The sequence below is a fragment of the Humulus lupulus genome, chromosome 8, assembly GCF_963169125.1.
Source record: "Humulus lupulus chromosome 8, drHumLupu1.1, whole genome shotgun sequence".
NCBI lineage: Eukaryota > Viridiplantae > Streptophyta > Magnoliopsida > Rosales > Cannabaceae > Humulus > Humulus lupulus.
The window spans coordinates 7,822,100-7,846,256 of NC_084800.1; the positions used below are offsets into that span (position 1 = coordinate 7,822,100).

A 24,157-nucleotide genomic window follows, 5' to 3' on the forward strand; every position below is an offset into this window, starting at 1 on the left:
TGCTTCAACCCAACTCATGTATTCTGAGCAAAATTCTACTGCCTCTTCCGATATATAACATTCAACCATACTAGCTTCAGGACGATAATGATTACGCACATAACTTTTCAACACCTTCATACTTCTTTCAAATGGATACATCCATCTCGCCTAAACTGGTCCACACAACTTGGCTTCCCTTACTAGATGAACCATTAAATGAATCATAATGTCAAAGAAGGATGGCGGAAAAAACATTTCAAGGTTGCATAGAGTTTCCACTATCTTATAATGCAATGCATCCAATTTTTTCATTTCTAATTCTTTTCCGCATAAATGATTGAAGAATATGCAAACATTCGTTAAACAATCTCGAACTTTTTTCGGTAATACTGACCGAATAGCAATCGGAAGTAATTGTTGCATCAACATATGACAGTCATGTGATTTCATACCCATCAGCCTCAAATCTCCCATGGATACCAAGTTTCGAATGTTGGATGAATAGCCATCAGGCACTTTCATCTCTGCAAATGATGTACATACAACTTTTTTCTCTTCTCTGGACAACGTGAAACAAGCAAGAGGTAAATATGTGCGTTTACCTTTCTGTTCAGGTGCTAAATCAGTTCGTATACCCATTTCAACAAGATCTAAACGACTAGTTAAACCATCCTTAGTTTTACCGGGAATATCAAGTAATGTACCTATAATACTTTCGCAAACATTTTTTTCTATATGCATGACATCCAAACAATGTCGAACAAGTAAATCTTTCCAGTAAGGGAGACGAAAAAAAATTGATCTCCTTTGGAAACATCCACTTACTTTCTTATTTTTCTGCATTTTTCCATACTTGAAATCAATTTTCTCTACTTCTTTAAGAATTTGTTGCCCCGAAAGTGGCAAAGGAGTAACACCTTGTTCTTTATCACCATCAAATGCTTTTTTTTTTCCTTATAATGATGATTTAGGGGCAAATATCGTCTATGACCCATATACCAAATTTTGTGCCCATTAGACAGACGAATAACCTTTGTGTTAGTGCAACATATTGGACATCCCTGGTAACCTTTTGTGCTTAACCCTGATAGATTACCATAAGCTGGGAAATCATTAACAGTCCACAACAAAACAACTTTTAAGTTAAAGACTTCTTTCTTAAAACCGTCATATGCCTCAACACCATTTTCATACAAATCTTTCAAATCATCAATTAATGATGCCAAATAAACATCTATATCGTGTCCCGGTTGTTTTGGGCTTGAAATCATTAACGTGAGCATCAAAAACTTTCTTCTCATCACTAACCACGGAGGAAGATTGTACATAACAAGGAAGACAGGCCACGAACTATGTCTACTACTTAGAGATTTATGTGGAATTACACCATCGGCAGCTAGACCTAGACGAAGATGTCTTGCTTCAGTTTTAAATTCTGGATTTAAGTTATTAACTTTTTTCCAAGCCTGCAAATCTGCAGGATGTTGAAGTTTACCATCTTTCACTCGCCTAGTCTCATGCCATATTAAGTTTTCAGAGTGTTCTGCACTTCGATATAATCGCTTAAGCCGCGGAATCAAAGGCAAGTACCACATCACTTTTTGAGGAATAAGTTTCCTGATCTCCTTACTCTTGTTAGGTTTGTAGCGGGGTGAATCACATTCTGGGCAAGTGTCCATGTCTGCATACTCTTTATGATATAACACACAATCATTCAGACATGCATGGATCTTCTCATACTTCAAGCCTATGCAATTTAAAGTTTTCTTCACTTCATACGTAGATTCAAGGAAGCAATTATCTGACGGCAAAATCTCTTTAAAAGCAGCTAAAAATTGACTAAAACATTTATCACTAACTCCATTTTCTGCTTTTATGTTGTAAAATTTTACCATCGTTGGTAATCTTTGTTTCAGACAACCATTGAATAATGATTTATCTGCATCTCTAACCAATTTATCAAATTTTGAAGGATCATCAACAAACTCTTCTTGTGCTTCATCGAGCAATTCCATAGGATGATCGCCAAAATCACTATAACCCAAATCATCAACCCCTCGCCTCCCGAATGGATATGGATTATTATTTTTCAATGATTCCCCATGCCAATACCATGTACGATAACTTGTATTAAATCCCCGACAAAATACATGATTTTTTATCATGGTAATATTTCCTTTTGTTCCATTACCACAATCTATACATGGACAATGAATTCTTTCCGGATCACTACAATTTGTTTGGCAAAATTCTAAAAATTGGTTGAATCCGTCTTGAAATTGTTATGTTTCTCTATTCTCAAGAATCCATGACTTATCCATAATGATAATATCTACCTAATTCCTAAGTTGATAATGAAAAGAAAATTAGTATAGTAATACTCTAAAATTATGTTCAATTATTAAATTATAAAATGAAATGGACAGACTTTCATTTATTTCTATAACATATCCAAAATTCATATGTATTTAAAATTTCAACAAAAACAAAAACATTATTATATATAGTAACTTATAAAACATGTTCAACTAATATCATCAAAAAAAAATTGGGCAGAGTTTCCTCTGTATTTATAGCATATCCCAAGTTATCTACCTATAAATTCACATCAAACAAAACATATAACAAAAAACATGCATGTTCTCAACCATAAGTCACCGCAGCACACAGAAAATTCACAGATCCTACTTCACTAAGGCACACATGTTCTCAACCTTCTGTTATCTCCGCAGCACACAATTTTATCTCATAACCTACTTCACTATGGATGAATATCTAATATATTCAAACTCCTCTAACAATAGTTTGTAAATATATAAAAAAAAAAATTAAGTAGTAATTACTACTTACCTTAAAAATTAATATTCACCAATTTCAACCTCGAACAAATATTTCAACCTTGAGTGGGAGCTCACACTCAAACAAATATTTCCTACAATAAAAAGTGAAACATTAGTAAATATATGGTAATTGAATTTATCCTAAAATAATATAATTGACAAAAATATACTTTAAAAAAATCATTACCTAAATAATATACAAAATTATGCAAGCACTAATTAATTTTTAATATAAAAAATTATGTAAACAACATTATTCTAAATAAAATAATACAAAAATACCCTAAACCGAAATATACATTAAATAAATCAAGTTTTAGTAATCAATACACGTTTTAAACAATGAAAATGTCCTCCAATCCTATATAAAATTTCAAAAATATTACAAAAAATAACCATATGAACATACATAGAAACCACCATTAAACCCACACAATATTTCTTCATTTTTACCCTAAAACTTCAAAATAACTCAAGATTAACTATATATACATGATTTCAAGCTTTAATATGCAAGGAAATGGAAAAAAAACAAAAAGAAATAGACAATGTGGGGCTTACCGTGGGTAGGGACGGCGTGGTGGGAGAGAGCTTCGGCCGTGACTTCAACAAAGAAGAAGATGAGAAATGAGTGGGAAAAATAGGTTTTTGGGCTTTAGTGGGTGGAGATCACCTTTCTCCGCGGTTTTATACCCAAAACTGCAGAGAAAAGTGGACTTTTCACTGCGATTTTGGGTATAAAACCGCGGAGAAAGGTGCCACACTTTTCTCTGCGGTTTTAGACCCCAAACCGCGGAGAAAAGTATCCCATTCAAACCTTTCACTGCGTTTTTTTAAAAAACCGCAATAAAATAGGGCGCGGACATTAAATATACTTTTTTTTACTCTTTCAAACCTTTTCACTGCGCTTTTTATTTATTGTTTAAAAAAAACCGCAAAGAAAGCCTATATTTGTAGTAGTGTCGTTAGGAACTTGGAAACAAGATTGTGCTTGATGGTCGTTTATTGGTAACCTGTGCTTAGACCAAAGGTGAGAAAATTGCACCCAGTATTTGATGCGTGTGATATATGTGATTATGGCATGGCATGAATGTTAAAAATGGAATTGATCAAAGCTTGAGTCTTTGTAAATGTGCACGATCATAATTATGCTGGTGATTGTTGATTAAGCATGTTGAATGCCTTATATCTAGATATTTGACATAAGATATAGACCTGTTTGCATTACCTCATTGCGGAAGCACTGAGTTATTAGTTAAGAAACGACAATGGTGTTTAGTGCTGGTCGTGAAGCTCTGACTTATCAGTCATGATCGGCAATAGTATTGAATGCTGGTCGTAAAGCACTGACTTATTAGTCAAGAGTGGCAGTAGCGCGTCGAGCGTTGGTCGATATAATTAGATCTAATCGACAGGGCATTATACGCTCGTCCGATCCCATGGTCGAAGAAAAACTAAAGAGCTTGGCTAATCTATGGCTAGTTACTCAGAGCTAGGGCTACAAGGCCCAATTGACTTGTTGGTCACATGGCTTGGGGCACAAGACCCCAAAATAACTTCATAGTCATCTATTAAGGGCACAAGTCCCCAGGTTGACTCCATGGTTATCTATTAGGGTAAGGGATCCCAAAATGACTTCATAGGTCATCTATTCAGGGCGCAGGACCCCAGGTTGACTCCATGGTCATCTATTAGGGCAAGGGACCCCGAGTTGACTCCATGGTCATCTATTAGGGCAAGGGACCCTAGAATGACTTCAAGGTCATCTATTAGGGAAAAGGACCCCAGGTTGACTCCATGGTCATCTATTGGGGCAAAGGACCCCATAATGATTTCATAGTCATCTATTCAGGGCACAGGACCCCAAGTTGACTCCATGGTCATCTATTCAGGGGGTAAGACCCCTAAATAAATACAGGTCATCTATTCAGGGCACAGGACCCCAGGTTAACCCCATGGTCATCTGATTAGGGCTGCAAGCCCCAGAATGATCCCACAATTATTTATTTGAACTTGCCTGCATGTATGAATATGGTTATTACTACTAGGATGCTTATTATGAATTGGTAACATGTTATTATCTGCTTATGAACATGTTTGAGTTTTCTTGCTGAGCTTCGGCTCACAGGTGCTATGTGGTGCAGGTAAAGGTAAAAGAAAGCTAGACCATCCTTGAGTTCGAGAGCTTACGTGACAATGTGTACATATGCGGCTGCTTGACCACCACAACCGAGGGTTTAAAGAGGAACTAGGGTTAAACCCTATTTTGTCGCTTAGGTCGGCAGGTTATAAATCTTTTATTGTAATTAACCTTTAAAATGCATTTTAGGATCCCAATGTATACAGTAAACGTTTTAGTGAAACATTGTATCTTTGACCAAATTTTTTAACCCTAAACCGTTAATCACATTTCGTTACACGATTATGGTCAAATGACTCGTTTAGTGAGTTTATCACTGTTTATAATACACAGTGTAACGGTCCCTGGGTAGCAGGGTGTTACACGTGCAGTGCCAATTGTCAATTTGTGTCTGTTTGGCCGAAGCCCACATTTTTTTCGTGTCGTGCTCGTGCCTCATGGGCTCGTGCCAGTTTCGTGCCGTGCTAGAAAGTCTGACTCGTAGTTACAGCTCTAGTCAACATTACATAGCTACACCTACACATTTGGACATTGATTTATTTTTTATTTAAAGAAAGATATTATTATTCAAAAATAAAAGAAAGAAAAATATGTAGGGTATAGTTTTTTTTCATTGTTCAGTTAATTATTAGTAGAGAAATAGTAAAGAGTACTTTAGGCTATCCAACACTCTATATAGTTATTAGTGCAAATTGAAATGAGGTCTCACATATTTGAATTTGAATTAATTTAAATTAAAATATGCACAATTCATAACCAAATTACACTAATAATAATATGTCTAGTTCTAAGCTTTTGGGCACCATAAGATGCCTTGTAGCAATGCAATTATTAGTATTCCTCACAATAATAATAATAATAATAATAATAATAATAATAATAATAAAAATAATACATGTTTGCCTATTGGGAATGAGAATAATATGTGCGGTAATGATTCTCATTCATATTTTTACTAAACTAATGAATGGGAGAAGTAGATAGGGCGAGAGGGAAAATAATATGAATAATTCTCCTTCCATGGAATTGCATTACCCTCAATGACTTCTCTTTCTTTTTATTTTATTGTTTTTAAAATTAAAAATCAAGACATTTTTCTCCTTTAAAATCTATATTACCAAAATACTACTTTGATTTTTTTTTTAATAAAAAAAGACAATTTAGTCAATTTTAGCATTTCATTTTCGTTTCTTAATTGTGTAAACAAGATAAAATGATTCTGATTCCATTTCCAATTAGTTTTAGTAAACAACATTATACAAATAATAATTCATATTTTTTTTATATTTTATTCCCATTAATTTCTTCATTGATTTATTCAAATTCCAATTAGTCTAATAAAAGCACAAAATCTAGAAGAGTCGGATCCTTTGTCTCGACTCTCTTTCAACCCAGTAGATTTTCACCATCTCATTATATATATATATATATATATATATCTTTTCTATATAATAAGTGTGTAGATAACGAAAATTCTTGGTTTTAACGGCTTTTTATTTTTTAATGTTAACTCTAACGGAATATTCTTATATTTAACAGAATATTCTTATATTTAACGGTAGTTTGTAAACACTTAAACGTAAATAAAATAAAATAAATAATTAAAAAATTAAAATAGAATATTTTTGAGATATTTTATAATAATAATTGTTTAAAAATAATAAAATCATACGTTTTATAGCTTAAATAAAATTTAATTAAACTTAAACTCACTTATTAGAACAATATCTTATTAAATATATAATATAATCTATTGCCAATTAGCAACAAATTGTTTTTTTTTTTAAAAACTAACAAGAAACTTAAATTTAAAATCCACGTATAATATTTAATATTACATTAAACATATAATATATAATCTTTTGTTGTCACTTCCAAATTCAAAAAGTAGAACAAACATAAATTTAAACAAAAACAAATATATTATTTAATTAAAATCGAATATTTATTTGAAATTTATATGACAATAGTATAAATTTAATAAAAATAATTAATAAATTCTATAAATAAAACTAAGCAAACGTGCATATTGCACGTTGTTTGTATCTAGTATATATATATAGTTGATACAAGTAACGTGCAATGCATGATTGCTTAATTTTATTTATAAAATTTATTTATTATTTTTATTAAATTTGTATCATTATTATATAAATTTCAAATAAATAAATAATATTATGTATAAAAGAATGACATAAACATATTAAATGAAAAATTAAACTAATATTTAAATTTATATTAATGTAAATATTAAATATCTAGTCTTGTATATAGAATATTATTATAATAATAATATTTTATAATATTTGAATTCATATTAATATAACTATTTAAAAATTAAGATTATATATTATTATTATAATAATATTTATATTAATATAATTATTAAATAATTAGTCTTGTATTATATATTATTATAATAATGATATTTTATAATATTTAAATTTAAATTTGAAATTATATTGATATAATTAATAAATATCTATTTTAATTAATTTTAAAAATATATTATATTAAATATTTAAAATATTTCGTTAAAGTTAAAAACAGAATATTAAAACTTTGAATTTCCGTAAATAGCATACTATTTATATAGAAGAGTAGATATAAAAAACAAACCTTCAAAGTTTTTCTTTTTTCTTTATACTTTTTTTCCTTGTTTTTTTCTTGCTCTTTATCGAAACCAATAAATAAATAAATATTCATTTATGCTTTTACTTTACCTTTCTCATTATGATGTTTTTACTTCTTGGTTTAATTCAAAAATTTTATTTTATATAATTCATCAATCAGATCTGAACTTTATTACTACATGCAGCCACCAAAAACCAATACGAAGCAAGGAATGGAGAAAAAAAAAAGAAGAAGAAGAAGAAAGGAGAGAGAGTTTTATTCCTATTAATCTTTCTTCTGATCATTAAAATTAAAATTTAATTTTTTTTGCCTCATTATTATTATATTGGAAAATTTCCTTTTTGAGTATATTGAATTAAAATCCTAGAGCTAGCTAGTAAGAAAGTCGTTTTGAACTTGGCATCATGCAATAGAAATAAAAATCGTTGTCATTTTATTATAAAAGCACAATGGTGAACCCTTTATTTCCTTCATCTTACCCAATCACAGCAAGTAGAATAGAACTTCATTCATGGCTTCTTTTACCCCTCCAGTTCCAATCACCAGCACCACTACTTCTTTCCTCTCTCCCAGCTCATTCTCTCTTAACAAATCATATAGTTCCCACCTAATCCCCAATTACCACAGAAAAAGCTTTGCATGCAATAATGCCACGAACGACCATGACCACCAACAAAGTCATAACCTTAGAGATCAGCCTCATAACAAAGCGCATCCTAAGTTTGATAGGAGAAACGTGCTCATTGGGCTAGGAGGTCTATACGGCACCACCTTGACAGGGCTCAGCTCTAATCCCTCGGCCTTTGCCGATCCAATTGCGCCACCAGACTTATCTAAATGTGGGCCGGCAGACTTCCCGGAAGGCGTGACACCAACCAATTGCTGTCCGCCAGTATCTCCAAAGATCATTGACTTCAAGCCACCTCCGGTGAGCAGATTGCGCACTAGGCCAGCGGCTCATGCCGTCGACGATGCTTATATTGCCAAGTACAACAGAGCCATCCAGCTCATGAAAGCTCTGCCGGACAGCGACCCCCGTAGCTTCTCACAACAAGCCGATGTTCACTGCGCCTATTGTGACAACTCCTACGACCAAGTTGGGTTCCCAGACTTGGAACTCCAAGTTCACAACTCTTGGCTTTTCTTTCCCTTTCACCGTTATTACTTGTACTTTTATGAGAGAATACTAGGCAAACTTATAGGTGACCCGACTTTTGCTTTGCCTTTCTGGAATTGGGACTCCCCTCCCGGCATGCAGTTGCCGACGTTTTATGCAAATGTCAACTCGTCTCTTTATGATCCGCTCCGGGACCGTTTCCACCAGCCACCGACACTTATTGACCTTGACTACAGCCCTGCAGATGCCGGTGTTCCCACGACTGGTAGAGAAGAACAGTTATCGATCAATCTCAATATTATGTACAGAGAGATGGTGGCAAACGGCAAAAATGCGCAGCTGTTTCTCGGTGCGCCTTATAGGGCCGGAGACGAGGCCGATCCTGGACCGGGTTCACTGGAAGTCATTCCTCATGGATCGGTCCACCTGTGGACCGGTGATAGCACCCAGCCCAACTTCGAGAACATGGGAAACTTCTACTCGGCTGCTCGTGATCCAATATTTTTTGCCCACCACTCGAACATTGACCGATTGTGGAGTGTGTGGAAAACCCTTGGAGGAAAAAGAAGAGATTTCACTGACCCGGATTGGCTCAACGCCGGGTTTTTGTTCTACGACGAGAATGCCCAGCTAGTTCGGGTCAAGATCCGAGACTGCCTCGACACGAGAAAGCTCGGGTACGTCTACCAGAATGTTGACAATCCCTGGCTTAAGGCAAAGCCGACGCCACGTCGAGAAAAATCAACCAAAGTGGCAAGCAATAGAGGTGGAGCTTTCGGAGCAGCTCTTGCGGCGGAGCAGAAGAGGAATCAGACAACCTCGACCGCTAATTTTCCGATCACGTTAGATAAGGTGATAAGTACTGTTGTAAGTAGACCAAATAAGAATAAGAGGAGCAAGAAAGAAAAGGAAGACAAGGAGGAGGTGTTGGTGATTGAAGGTATTGAGTTTGACGGCAATTCCGCGTTGAAGTTCGATGTGTACGTGAACGATGAGGATGAGAAGTCGCCGAGTGGACCTGGGGTGTCTGAGTTTGCGGGGAGTTTTGTTAACGTGCCGCACAAGCATATGGGTGAGAAGAAGATTAAGACTATTCTGAGGTTGGGAATAACGGACTTGCTTGAGGATTTGGATGCTGAAGATGATGACACCGTTGTCGTGACTTTGGTGCCTAAGGTCGGACTTGCCACCGTTTCTGGAATCAAAATTGAGTTTTTGTCTTGAAAAGTCTTTCTTCTTTGAATATTGTTATCTTAATTACTACATATGCCGCAATGTGTATTTCTTTTTTTTGTTTTTTTGTTTTTTATGACTACTTTTCACACGTGTGTGTATACATGCACGTAAGAATTAAATAAAAAATAATGCATATGACTCTTATATGAAAGTCAATGTATCAATAACAACATCAATATAATTTCCTCCAAAAGACAATATCTCAATATTTGTCCTGTAGCTATATGTTGTAAATGTCCAAATTTCCAAACAATAAGTGCATAAACTTAAATAAAAGAATTATAGCAAGGGATTTCTACTTGTTGCGTTGAAATTAATTTTATTCCTATATCAAGTTTAAAGTTTAAAAAGAGAGCCGTAATCTCCACTAACAATTCTAAAATAGATTACAATTTTGATCTCTTTCACTTTTCCAAAACTCAAATATACATCCAAATTTTTATTCTTACTAATAAGGAGATTCTCTCCCAAACAATATACTCTCTTTTTTCCAGATTGTAATAAAACGCGCGTTAGTAATATTAATTAAGTTACAAATGAAATAAGATAAAAAGGTATTTCATATATATGTTCCGGATACGAAACAAACGTTGAAACTTTGAAAGATTAACTTCTACACTTTATTTTCTCAATAGAAAATGGTTAATCCATAGCCGTTTTCAAATATGTTCTATCCAAAAAAAAGAGCAACTATTATATAACATATCAATTTTAAAAGATGATCGAGTTTGGACTCAAGCCTCAAATCATATAAATATATAATTAGTTAGGCTAAGCCATTCGCAAATATACAAAATGATTCGACACATTATTAGTTTGCGAAGAAAACTTGGCACAAAATTATTAAGTGGTAGCTCCAAACCCGATATTTGGACCTTGATCCATTCTGCCATACAAAAATATTCAAAAGCAAGCTTAGTAAGACGTAGATAATAAACACCTACCTTTCTAAGAAAACAACTCCATGCATGTTCTAGTCAAACTGAATATAATATATATTCCAAATGTACAGAGCAACGTACGGAACTGAGAGAGATCCCATAAATAAAACTCACACTACAACAAAATAGACATTTAATGGCTATATGGGGGAGACATTGTAGACATTTGATGTCTCCCCCTAGAGGAGACGTTGTTGCAGGGGCCATCTAAAGTGGCCCTATGACGTCTCCCATGGGAGACGTCATAGGTTTTTGTATTTTTTTTTTAAAAAATTAAATAATTATTTTCAGTATATTAATTAATAGAATTAAATAATTAATTTTTTTGAAATAGAATTAAATATATTAATTAAAAAATCTAAATTATATACAAATTTAAAATTTGAATTTTCATTAATAAAACCGAAATGTGTATATCTAATATGTTTTTGCTAACTAAATATACAAAATTATAATATTTGTTGTTAAACATACAAAATTAACAAATATTACACTAGCTAGCTAAACATATAGTAAGAAAGAAAAAGTCAAAGTAAAAAAAAACCTAATATGTGGGACAATGACTTTGAATTATTGGTAGCATATGGTTCGCCCAGTGTTGTCGCATTTCATTAATCTGTGCTTGTGTGTATGACGTAGTGTTTAGCTGCAAAAAATACAAAGTAAAATATATTAGCTAATCAATTATTTGATTATATATACTTTAATAATAAATAAATTGTTAACTTTGTATAAATTTATTTACATACCTCTTTCTTCAAGTAACGTCCATGTCGTGAATGCTCAATGTAATCCTTGAACATTCTCATCACATAATATCCACATGCCACATATAATAAGCACAACACAATTTAAATATAATAATAGAATACATAATTCTAGACAAAATCGGACAGCATTTCCCCTATAATATTGATCTAACCATCTGTTAACAACAAGTCAAACAGCACACAATAAGTTTCTTCCTTATAGCTCCACAGCACACAAACAAATTTTCCAGAACCTACTTCACTAAAACACACAGTTCTCAACCTTCTGTTATCACCGCAACACACAATTTTAATCTCAGAACCTACTTCACTATGGATGAATATTTAAGATATTCAAACTCCTCTAACAAAAATTTAATAATACTAAAACAAGAGATAAGATAATGTACGTACCTCTTGCAATTAATAGTCCTAGCTAGAAAATTTACTTCACTTTGTAATGCACTTTGCTATAAAATTCACAACCAACAAAATTGAATTAATTAATAAATAAGAAATTACTAAATAAATAAGTAAAACATAATATATATAATCAACCTACTTCAATGTTAATAAAATAATTAAAATATAAATACAAATATATAATTTTTGAATAATATAATAATATAAATAAAAAAAATCATAAACATATATACTTGAATTACTTATTTCTATACATGCAATTTAGTATGTAAATTAAAATTAAATTATTTTCCTTATTTTAGACACATACATATACTTAATCAACCAAAAAATTTAATTAAAAAAAACCTACAATTTTCGAATTAAATAGTAAAAAAAAATAAAAAATAGTAAATAACATGGTATAACCATTAAATCTCAATTGTGTATCTCAAATCTTCATTAAAATCATTTTTCAAACTTTAAAAAAATATTTATAATAAACTCACAAATCATAAAAAAAAATGCACAAAAATAATTATTTCTATCATTCTAACTATAATACATTGTTTTAATAATGAAATCATATCTCAAATCTTCTTCAAATCAAGCAATATTACCCAAAACCGCAACCCACAATATCCTAAAATCTCAATATTAACCCATTATAATTAAAGAAAATAAATAAAAATATATTATCATAACTATTATACATTAATTAAAATGAACAAACATACCTAAAATTAGTTTTTGGAGGAGAAAATCGGCCAAAATCGGTATCAATTTCGCCCAAAATCACTCACAATACCCAAAACCGCAACCCCCAAAATACCCTAAAATCCAAATATTAACTTATTATAGTTAAAGAAAATAAACAATAGTACATTATCCTAACTATTAAACATGAATTAAACTTAAAAACTTACCTCAAATCAATTTTTGGAGGAGGAAAACGGAAGAAAAATCGCCCAAAATCGCCAAGGAAATGCCCAGAAATCGCCTCTGCTGGTTTCGTCTGGTTGGTGAATGGCTCGGGGAAGGAGATATATAGGGGAGGCTTCCAACGTCTTCCCTGGGAAGACATGTACACATCCAACGTCTCCCCTGGGAAGACGTGTACACTTCCAACGTCTCCCCTGGGAAGACGTCCGATGTGTACACGTCTTCCCAGGGGAGACGTTGGATGTGTACACGTCTTCCCAGGGGAGACGTTGGATGTGTACACGTCTACCCAAGGGAGACGTTAGAGGGCTCCCATTGTCAGACTTAAATATATTTTTTTCGACTTTTTAATTTATAACAAATAACGTCTCCCACCACTTTTAATGACTTACCTTGGTAGTCATCAACAAGAACTTTTAATGACTTACACCATTAGACTTTAAATATCCCTGAATACTTTTAATGACTTACACCATTGGTGTAAGTCATTATAGAGAGTCATTAAAAGTGAAAATTGTTGTAGTGTGACTCTATCTTCTTTAATTTGTTCTATTAGTTTCTCTCTCCATCCATACTTCATTCATATCACTTAGTTTTCATTTGATTGCCTTTTATATATATATATATAGGGCTGTAAATGTGGGCCGCCCGGCCTGGCCCACATTTTTCGTGCTTTCGATAAATTCAGGCCGGGCCAATTCGTGCAGGGTCCGGGCCGGCCCATTTTTGAAAGAGTAGGCCCAGCACGGTCCATGGGCCCGCCCCATGTCGTGCCGTGTCGGGCCCAAGTCGGGCCGGCCCACTTTCTATATTCGGGCCTAAATTTGGGCTCACTTTTAAGGCCACTTTTTTTTTGCTAAAAAATGTGAGGATGGAGAATTGAACCCTCCACCTCCTCTTTATCCATCAATGGACTTACCACCAAACTAAATACATTTCTTTGTTTAAATTATAATTTTAGATATTTTTATATACTTTTTAACAATATTTTACACAAAATAATATCAAAGATAATTATTAGAATTTTAATACCTACTAATAAATGCTAAAAATTTAACTAACAAATCTTAAAATAAATTAATATAATTATAAAAATATAAACATTGAAAAAATAAGACATATATTATCATTTTAATTTATTAATTATTGACAAATAAAAATTTATTATGATTATTAATGTCAAAATATCGAGTTTTTTTATCGTGTCATGCTTTCGGGCTAGTTTGTTCGTGCTTTCATGTCGTGCCTTCGGGCTTGTCGTGCCGTGCCGTGCTAAGCCCGTGTCGTGTCGTGCCTGGCCCAAGCCCATATTTTTTCGTGTCGTGCTTGGCCCAAGCCCATATTTTTTCATGCCGTGTCGTGCTCGTACCGGTTTCGTGCCGTGCTCAAAAGCCCGGCCCGTATTTACAGCTCTATATATATATTTATATATATATAAGGAGAATTTACTTTTTTGACATCTAAATTTATCTTTTTTTCTATAACCTCAAATTTGTATATGACAATATATATTGTAGTTTTTTTTATAGCATCCCACAAATTTTCAAGAGATTATAAATAGTTTATAAAATTGAAAACATGGTTTAAACTGTCAAATTTTACATGTGTACAAAAAAAAAAAAAAAACCAGGCACGAGTGCAAACCCTATTTTCGGTACCATAATTTATTCATAATTTCTTAAAAATTTGTTGGATATTCTAGATAGCTACAATGTACACTGTCATATAATTTATTTTGAAATTATATCTATTCAAATGTCAAAAATAGAAAAATGATGCATCAGTATTGTTAAAAAAGTAAATGCGTTATAGTCACTCCCTATATTTATTATATGTTATGAAAATTATAATAAATTTATTTTTATATTAATTAAAAGGCTTATATTATTTTACCTTATATTTTGCTTAAATATCCACTTACTAATTTTAATAATACCAGATTACATTTATTTTGTTGTTTATCAAATAGTTCAAAATACTCCATTATAGAAGCAACCAACTCCAGGTACAATAGAAGCAAGCCCTATGGCCAATCCAACAGCAATAACGGAAACGGCATAAATCAGTGGATTCATGATAAGTTCCTCGCACCAAAACAAAAAATAAAGAAATAGTTAATGATACAATCAACCAATGAATTATGACTTACTTAATTCCATTGCTCAAATTTATTCAGTTTAAAGTAACTAAGAACCCTGAATTGAAATTAAATAAAAAAATAATATTCATGAATTATCAGAACTGCTTCGATATATCTTTTTTTTAGTTCCTATCCACGTAATTTTGTGAATCTGTACCACTTTTGTTCTTCTATTTCTTTCTTCTTCTTTTTTTCTTCGGAATCATTCTTTGAATTCTTTGTTCTTTAATTCATGATAACTTCATTCAATATTTAACTCAAAATTACAAACAAAAGAGAAAGACTTTCGTCGAAATTCCTAGACAACACTAGTGGTACAATTCCTGAGTGGAAATTCCTTCTGTTGCTTCTCGCGTTCAATCTCCACCTGGAAGGCAACAGCCTCCACCTAAACAGAATGACTATGGACAATTCCTTTGTTACAACTGTAACAAGCCAGGTCATATGGCACGTAAGTGTAGGAACAAGCCAAGCACTGCTCCGCAGGCTAACTTGACTGAAGAAGCTTTTACAGCTATGATTTCTGAGATCAACCTTATTGGTGGATCAGATGGGTGGTGGGTAGACACTGGCGCTTCTCGCCATGTCTGCTATGATCGTGCTATGTTTAAAACATACACTGCTGCTGATGATAAGAAAGTGTTGTTGGGAGATTCCCACACCACTATTGTTGCTGGGATTGGAAATGTGGAGCTTAAGTTTACCTCAGGAAAGACTTTATTACTGAAAGATGTAATGCATACTCCTGAGATGAGAAAGAATCTGGTTTCTGGTTTTCTGCTTAATAAGGCTGGGTTTACTCAAACTATTGGGGCTGATTTGTACACCATCACTAAGAATGGTATTTTTGTTGGGAAGGGTTATGCTACTGATGGCATGTTTAAGTTAAATGTTGAATCAATAAAGTTTCTCCTTCTGCTTATATGATGTGTGATTTTAATGTTTGGCATGCTAGACTTTTTCATGTTAATAAGTGTATTATTAAGAACATGAGTAACATAGGACTGATTCCTAAAGTGTCAGATAACGTGATGCGCTTGACATGTTCAAATTATTTGTGACTGAAATTGAGAATCAATTCAATAAGAAAATTAAAAGGTTTCGTAGTGATAGAGGAACTGAATATGATTCAAGCATGTTTATTGAGTTTTATAATTCACATGGCATTTTACACGAAACCATTGCACCATATTCACCTGAAATGAACGGTAAAGCTGAAAGAAAGAATCGAACTTTTACTGAATCTGTTGTGGCTATTTTATTGAATTCAGGTGCTACATCTCATTGATGGGGTGAAATTCTTTTGACTGTTTGTTATGTGTTGAATAGAGTTCCTAAGTCTAAAAGTAAAGTTTCACCTTATGAGATCTTGAAAAATAAGCAACCTAACCTGTCTTATTTTAGAACTTGGGGTTGTCTGGCTTATGTTCGTATTCCTGATCCTAAGAGAATTAAGCTAGCAAGTAGAGCCTATGAATGTGTATTTATCGGATATGCAATTAATAGTAAAGCATATAGGTTCTATGATTTAAATGCGCATGTTATTGTGGAATCAAATGATGCTGATTTTTATGAACATAGATTCCCTTTTAAATTGAGAAATAGTGGGAGCGCATCTACTAGCAACATTCCTGTGATTAGGAATAATGAACATATTGAGGATAGAGAATCAAAACCTAGGAGAAGTAAGAGAACTAGAGTTGCTAAAGATTATGGTTCTGATTTCTGTGTCTATACATTAGAGGAGGATCCTGCTAACCTCCAAGAAGCCTTGTCTTCTTTAGATGCTGACCTCTCGCAAGAAGCAATAAATGATGAGATGGACTCTCTTGAGTCTAACAAAACGTGGCACTTAGTTGATTTGCCTCTTGGTTGTAAGCCTATAGGTTGTAAGTGGATCTTGAAAAAGAAATTGAAACCCGATGGAACTGTTGAAAAATACAAGGCTCGTTTGGTAGCCAAGGGTTTTAGGCAGAGAGAAAATATAGATTTCTTTGACACTTTTTCACCTGTTACGAGGATAACATCCATTAGAGTTTTGATTTCCCTAGCTGCCATTCACAATCTAGTTGTACACCAAATGGATGTTAAGACTGCTTTTTTGAATGGTGAATTAGAAGAAGAGATCTATATGGATCAACCGGAAGGGTTTGTAATCCATGGCCAGGAACATAAGGTTTGCAAGTTAGATAAATCTCTGTATGGTCTTAAGCAAGCACCTAAGCAATGGCATGAGAAATTTGACAATTTAGTTATCTCACATGGATTTAAAGTGAATGAAAGTGACAAATGCATTTATTATAAATTTGATAATGACATTTGCACTATTGTATGTCTATATGTGGATGACTTGCTCATATTTGGTTCGAATATTCATGCTGTGAAATCTCTGTTGTGTGCTAACTTTGATATGAAGGACCCCGGAGAAGCGAATGTAATCCTTGGTATTAAGATTACTAGGTCCGAAAAGGGAATTTCTTTGGATCAATCTCACTATATTGAGAAGATTATAAAGAAATACAATTACTTTGATTGTAAACCTGCTTGCACACCATATGATCCAAGTGTAAAGTTATTTAAGAACACTGGTGACGGTGTAAGACAATCTGAATATGCGAGCATCATTGGCAGTCTTCGATATGCCACTGATTGTACGAGACCCGACATTGCCTATGTCGTGGGATTATTGTGCAAGTTTACTAGTAGACCTAGTATGGAGCATTGGCATGCTATTGAAAGGGTCATGAGATACCTAAAGAGAACCATGAATCTTGGATTACATTATCAGAAGTTTCCAGCTGTTCTTGAAGGTTATAGTGATGCAGACTGGAACTCTCTGTCTGATGACTCCAAAGCAACAAGTGGCTATATCTTTAGTATAGCTGGTGGAGCTGTTTCTTGGAAATCTGAGAAACAAACTATTTTGGCACAATCCACCTTGGAGTCTGAAATGATAGCACTAGCTACAACTGGTGAAGAAGCAGGTTGGCTGAGAAGCCTGCTAGCTGAGATCCCTTTATGGGAAAAACCGATACCAGCTGTGTTGATCCACTGCGATAGTACCGCGACTATTGCGAAAATTCAGAACCGTTATTACAATGGTAAGAGACGACAAATACGTCGTAAGCATAGTACTGTTAAAGAGTTTCTCTCAACAGGAGCTATTAGAGTGGATCATGTACGCACTGATGATAACTTAGCAGATCCTTTGACGAAAGGATTAGCTAGAGAGAAAGTCCATAAAACATTGAAGGGAATGGGACTATTGCCCTTAGAGTGATGAATCACTCATGATGGCAACCCAACCTAAAGACTGGAGATCCCAAGAACTAGGTTCAATGGGTAATAACAAGTTGTGAAGTGATATGAGTTGAATCATGCTATTTCCATTAAAGCATATAGAAGCATGAATTCCTGAAGCGATGAGAGGATGAGTTAATAGAAACTCTTAATGAGATCTATACTCTATGTGGAGTGGAGTACCGAGCTACATGAGTACTCTTGATAGACTCACCTATGTGAATGTGGAAGTGGGGCCGCTTCCTATGAAATTTGGGAAAATTTCTAGAGCATTCACTATACTGGGATAGACGTGCATGGCCATTAACGCACGAGCTTTTTTTATTACACCCTTGAAAGGTTGGTGTGTGGAACGATGTTAGAAATAGAGTTCAAGACTACGTGTCACTCTAGTATAATCTAAATTGTATTCACTACGCAAATGTTCAAATCGAAAGATACATTTTTTTATGCACAATCTTATAGATTCTGAAATTGCTCAAGAAAATATTTTTAAAAATTCAAGTGGGGGATTGTTGGAACTTTTTTTTTGTGAATTGTTAAAAATTGAAAAAATATAGTTGTGTGTGATATGGAAAAAGTCCCACATGGAATTGAAACATTCTTCAAGGAGTGTATATAAGTTGTAAATGCTATGTCTTGGGGTGTGCCCCAAGTGGTACCCAGTTTTGTGCGCATGGGTGAGGACTCACACACTTGACCACCACACGCGCCGCCGCCGTCCGTCCGAGCCGAGCTGAGCTGGCGAGTGGGTGGTGTGGTGTGGTGTCGTATTTTTAATTGTTAATTTTTTCAACAAAGGTAACTAAACGTTTATTATTTTATTAATTAAATTAAACTTAAAACATTTATTTTTCAAAAACGGTTTTATTCTGATTAAATGAAAATAAACGTTTTTAGCCGTTATGTTAATTTCCTCCTCTGATTTAATGGAAAAATGTTTTTAGCCGTTTTAGGGGGTCTCTTCTGTGTATAAGTTAGATCAAACATTTTTTAAAAAGAGAAGTCTTTTTTCCTTCTTGGTTCTACGAATTTTCTCAGAGCATTTTTATAAGGGTGTACAAGAACGATCTTCTCGGTGCAGGGAGGAATCGTACAGAGGCTGTTTTATCTTGGAGACGACGTGGTTGATAGACTGCCGTGTACACTTAGGGCAGAGCTGCGAAACGTCTTAAAGAGAGCGACATTGTCCGTGACTCAGCCAGAAAAATTGATCGGTAATTTCGTTCCAATTTTTTTCTCTATTGAGGTTTATCAGTAACTTAACTAATTATATATTCATATTAAATAACAACAAATATTATAAATACATTATATATATAGTTGTCGTGTATGTACAAAGTATGACTATGTAACTACATAATAAATTAGAATAATATTTATCTTCTATCAAGAATGAACAAATTTTTTCTCCAATCGTAAATGTGTGATTTGACTAATATCATGAATATTTTATATATTAAATAGTGTAATTTATGATATAAAATGTTATCATATATTTAAAAAATATATATAAACAATGTTTATGCTTAATTTTTCTTTTAATATGTTTATGTCATTCTTTTTTATATATTTATAATTATTGTTTATTTATTTAAAATTTATATGATAATCATAAAAATTTAATAAATATATTTAATAATTTTTTAAATAAAACTAAATAAATGTGTATTGTACATTGTTTGCACCTAGTATGTATATAAATGTTAATTTTATGACATATTTTCTTAGATATATATTATAATAATATATTTTAAATTTTGGATATTAATTTATTTTTATATCAATTTATTTAAAAAATATATATTTAGAAACTAATATGAATATTTAAACTTTAATTTATATCTACACAGATATATAAAATAATATGTATCAAATTTTTTTTATAGTTATTGTTTTCCACATCAACAAAAATATAATATAAATTTAGGATAATTCTATGTAGGCCTTTAAAAAGAGCCCTACCGTAGGACTTTTTTGTATTCTCAACCCGTGAATAGTTTTCGGCGCGATTTTTTTTTTATGACCATGTCTTTTGTAGTTATTTAGAGCATCCTGCAAATTTTCATAAAATTCAGAATAATTTACAGTGCCGAAAATAGATTATTGCACGCGTGACTAATTTTTTTATGCGCGTGAAAAATAGCATGTTTGAACTCAGTTTTTGGCACTATAAATTATTCAGAATTTTCTGAAAATTTGCAAGATGCTCTAAATAACTACAATATACATGGTCATAAAAAAAAATCGCGCTGAAAACTGTTCAAAGATTGAGAACACAAAAGAACCCTACGAAAGGACTCTTTTTGAAGACCCTACTAAAGAAATTTCCATAAATTTAAAGGAAAACCTACGAATTTCAAACGACATAAATGAAAATGGACAAATGTTTAATTGATGTATTTATTTTATTTTATATTAAGTTAAATAAAAAAAAGAAGAAAAATTATAAATATTTAAGTTATTTTTATTTATTAGATTATATATGTTCTATAAAGATAATAGGAATTTTTTATTAATACATATATAAATAAAAATTAATTCATTTATACGGTATTTAAAGAGTTCTTTCTTTAATATATAACTAAATATTTTTTTTTCACAATAATACAGTTTGGTAGTGATTGTAGTTTGACATTTTTTTTTTGAATCATCTCTGATGTAATCATGATGACCAGTATAGTACTATTTTTGGATAAATTATTATTATTTAATAAGGGGTGGTGGATATTTTTTCAAACCTAAATTAATTTAGTGACATGTAGTCAAACACTTCATTAATTAGTAGTTGAATACAAAAAATAATAAAAAAATATGCCTACAAATGTTGATCCAAATAACGATTTATATGTAAGTAGATAATCTAGTTTTAGTTTTTATATGTGAATAAATTTAAGGGATAATTGTGGCAAAAGTACCCAATGTTTGGGTTTTGTACGCGGCATAGACCCAAAGTTTATTTTTCGTGGCAAAAGTACCAAAGTCAGTAAAACTGTAATTCCATCAGCCTCCTCCGTTAGACTCCGTTAGGCAGACACGTGTCACGTTTTTATTGGTCCAAATCATAATTATTTTTAAACATTGGGTACTTATGCCGCGTACAAAACCCAAACATTAGGTGCTTATGCCGCAAATATCCCTAAACATTGGGTACTTATGCCGCAAACATCAGATGTAACTAACGGAGGAATCCAAACGGAACCAAACGGAATAACACTTTTTGGTACTTTGGGTACTTTTGCCACGAAAAATAAACTTTGGGTCTATGCCGCGTACAAAACCCAAACTTTGGGTACTTTTGCCACAATTATCCCTAAATTTAATAATGATTAACACTTCTAACAAAGACGACATCATGCAATAAACAACTATTTCAAGTAATACTAAAATTGTTCACATAAACATACTTCATCACTTCATTTTTTTACACTTTTTTCTTTTGAAAATTAGTTATTGTAAATATTCTCTACATTGCGAAGAATGTGTTGCTTGTAAATAAATCAAATTTGAGACTTATTATGTCAAAATCCTAGCTATTTGGTTTTTATATATTTTTTCTTTTTCTTTATATAAAAATTATTAAAAAATATATTTTAAATAATTACAAATATTAATTAAATCTATTTGAGCTTCTGCATACAGGGGTTGCTTAATGAGTTTTAATGATTACTTTATAGTTATTATATAGGGTTGTTTAGAAGTTTTAAGAGTTGCTTAACATGTTGTTTTATAGGTTGTTTAGAAGTTTCAAATGTTACTTTATATATGTTGTTATATATGACTGCTTTAGAATTTTAAAGATTGCTTAACATATGTTGTTTTATGGGTTGCTTAACATGTTATTTTATAAGTTGCTTAGGAATTTCAAGGGTTGCTTAACAAGTTATTTTATGAGTTGCTTATGAGTTTCAAATGTTGCTTTATATGTTGTTATATATAGTTGCTTTAGAATTTTAAGAGTTGCTTAACATATATTGCTTTATGGGTTGTTTAACATGTTGTTCTATGGGTTGCTTATGAAGATTATGAGTTGCTTAAGAGTTTCAAGGGCTGCATAACATATGTTGTTTTATAGTTTGCTTAAGAGTTTCAATGATTGCTTAACATGTTGCTTTATGGGTGTTTATCAAGTTGCTTTATGGATTGATTGCTTAAGGATTTTCAAATGTTGCTTAAGTATTTTTAAGAGTTGTTTTATATGTTCCTTATAAAAATTATGAGTTACTTAACAAATTATTGTATAAAGTTGCTTTAGAGTTTCAATGATTGCTTAACGACTATTATATAGGGTTGTTTCTCAAGTTGATTTATAACACTACAAGAAAAATAGTTTTTAGAGGCGGAAATATTACCGGCGGACTAACTCCGCCGGTAATGTGCAGTATATTAGCGGCGGAGTACTGGGTCCGCCGCTAATAATAAGGAAATCAAAATAAAAAACTAATTTTTTTTATTAGTGGCGGACTTTTGCATTATTAGAGGCGGAATATCTGCCGCTAATACAAATACCGGAGACTGATTTCAAATTTAATACCGGCGGGTATTTTACCGACGGGATAATGGATATAGCGGCGGGACCGCGCGGCGGGTTATGGTGATACCGGCGGGTCCCGCCGGTAATAGTATAATACCGGCGGACCCGCCGGTGATGTTGTATTACCGGCGGGGTAATACCGGCGGACCCGCCGGTGATGTTGTATTACCGGCGGGTGATACCGGCAGAGCCGCCGGTGATGTTGTATTACCGGCGGAGACCCGCCGGTAATACTATTATATAATTTCTGTTAAGATTTTTCCCCACCCCATTTGTCTCCCTCACCCGTTTTCTCTCCCTCATTCAAACATATTTTTTTATCATAACGTCTCAATCCCACGAGCCGCCGCACAGCCTCGCTGTCACTGCCTCACCATCTCAGTTCAGATTTTATCTTCTTTTCAGGTATGTATTCTTTTTCGCATACCTAATGTCGGGTAGTTTCTGGAATCAAAGGGTACTGCTGCTCATTTCTTGTGCTTTATCAGGTTTGTTTGATCGTTTTCCGAATTGGGTCTGTCAATTATTAGGAGAAGCATTACTCTGCGAACAGTGTTGTTCATTCTTGCTCGTTTCTGAGGGGAAGTTGTTTTCTTCTCATTTGTACTGGTAATTTTTTATGTTCTTCAAAATTTTGAATTTTGGTCTCTTAATTTCTGCAGTGGGAAATGAAAACGGGGTCAGGCTATATTTAAGAGCCCACCATTACACATCAACCATTTTTTTTAATTTGAGCATAATACCTCATTTGAACATATATGTTCGGTAAAATTTAAGAAAAGAATTAAAAAAAACATTTTTTTAATAAACAAAACACTGTTGTTTGGTAAATGTATTTTTTTTTTAATTTTAATCAAATTTATTAAATTCTTAAATAGTTTTTTCCTCACTTCTATAATTTTTTTTAACACCCTATTCGAAAATTTCTCTTTTGATTGTGCTCAAGGAAAAAAAAGAGGGATTTAAGTCTGTGCTGCTTTTAGGGCTATATTGCGCCCTGTTTAATTTTGGAAGATAAATCAGAAGAACTATCTTTGTTGCTTTATACAACCAGGTGACTCTTTCATTTTTCTTTTTCAAACCTTGGTTGATTTATCAATTTTATTTATGGATTTATCAAAATTGATTGTGTGTATGTATTTTTATTTCAGACTTGGATCGTTTACAGTGTTGGGGTATGAAGGTTCTTTGGGGTTTTTG

General features: G+C 32.8%; 1 protein-coding gene across 1 annotated transcript; it reads left to right on the forward strand.

Annotated features, from left to right (window-relative positions):
- The first annotated feature begins 8,051 nt into the window (after positions 1-8,051).
- Positions 8,052-10,100, forward strand: LOC133794415 (polyphenol oxidase, chloroplastic-like). Its single transcript, XM_062231640.1, has one exon. It carries the CDS (start codon positions 8,108-8,110, stop codon positions 9,935-9,937), a length of 1,830 nt encoding a protein of 609 aa, XP_062087624.1. The 5' UTR covers positions 8,052-8,107; the 3' UTR covers positions 9,938-10,100.
- Positions 10,101-24,157: the final 14,057 nt, after the last annotated feature.

Coding starts and splice junctions, on each gene's coding strand:
- LOC133794415 (XM_062231640.1), top strand. CDS start 8,108: ATGGCTTCTTTTACCCCTCCAGTTCCAATCACCAGCACCACTACTTCT.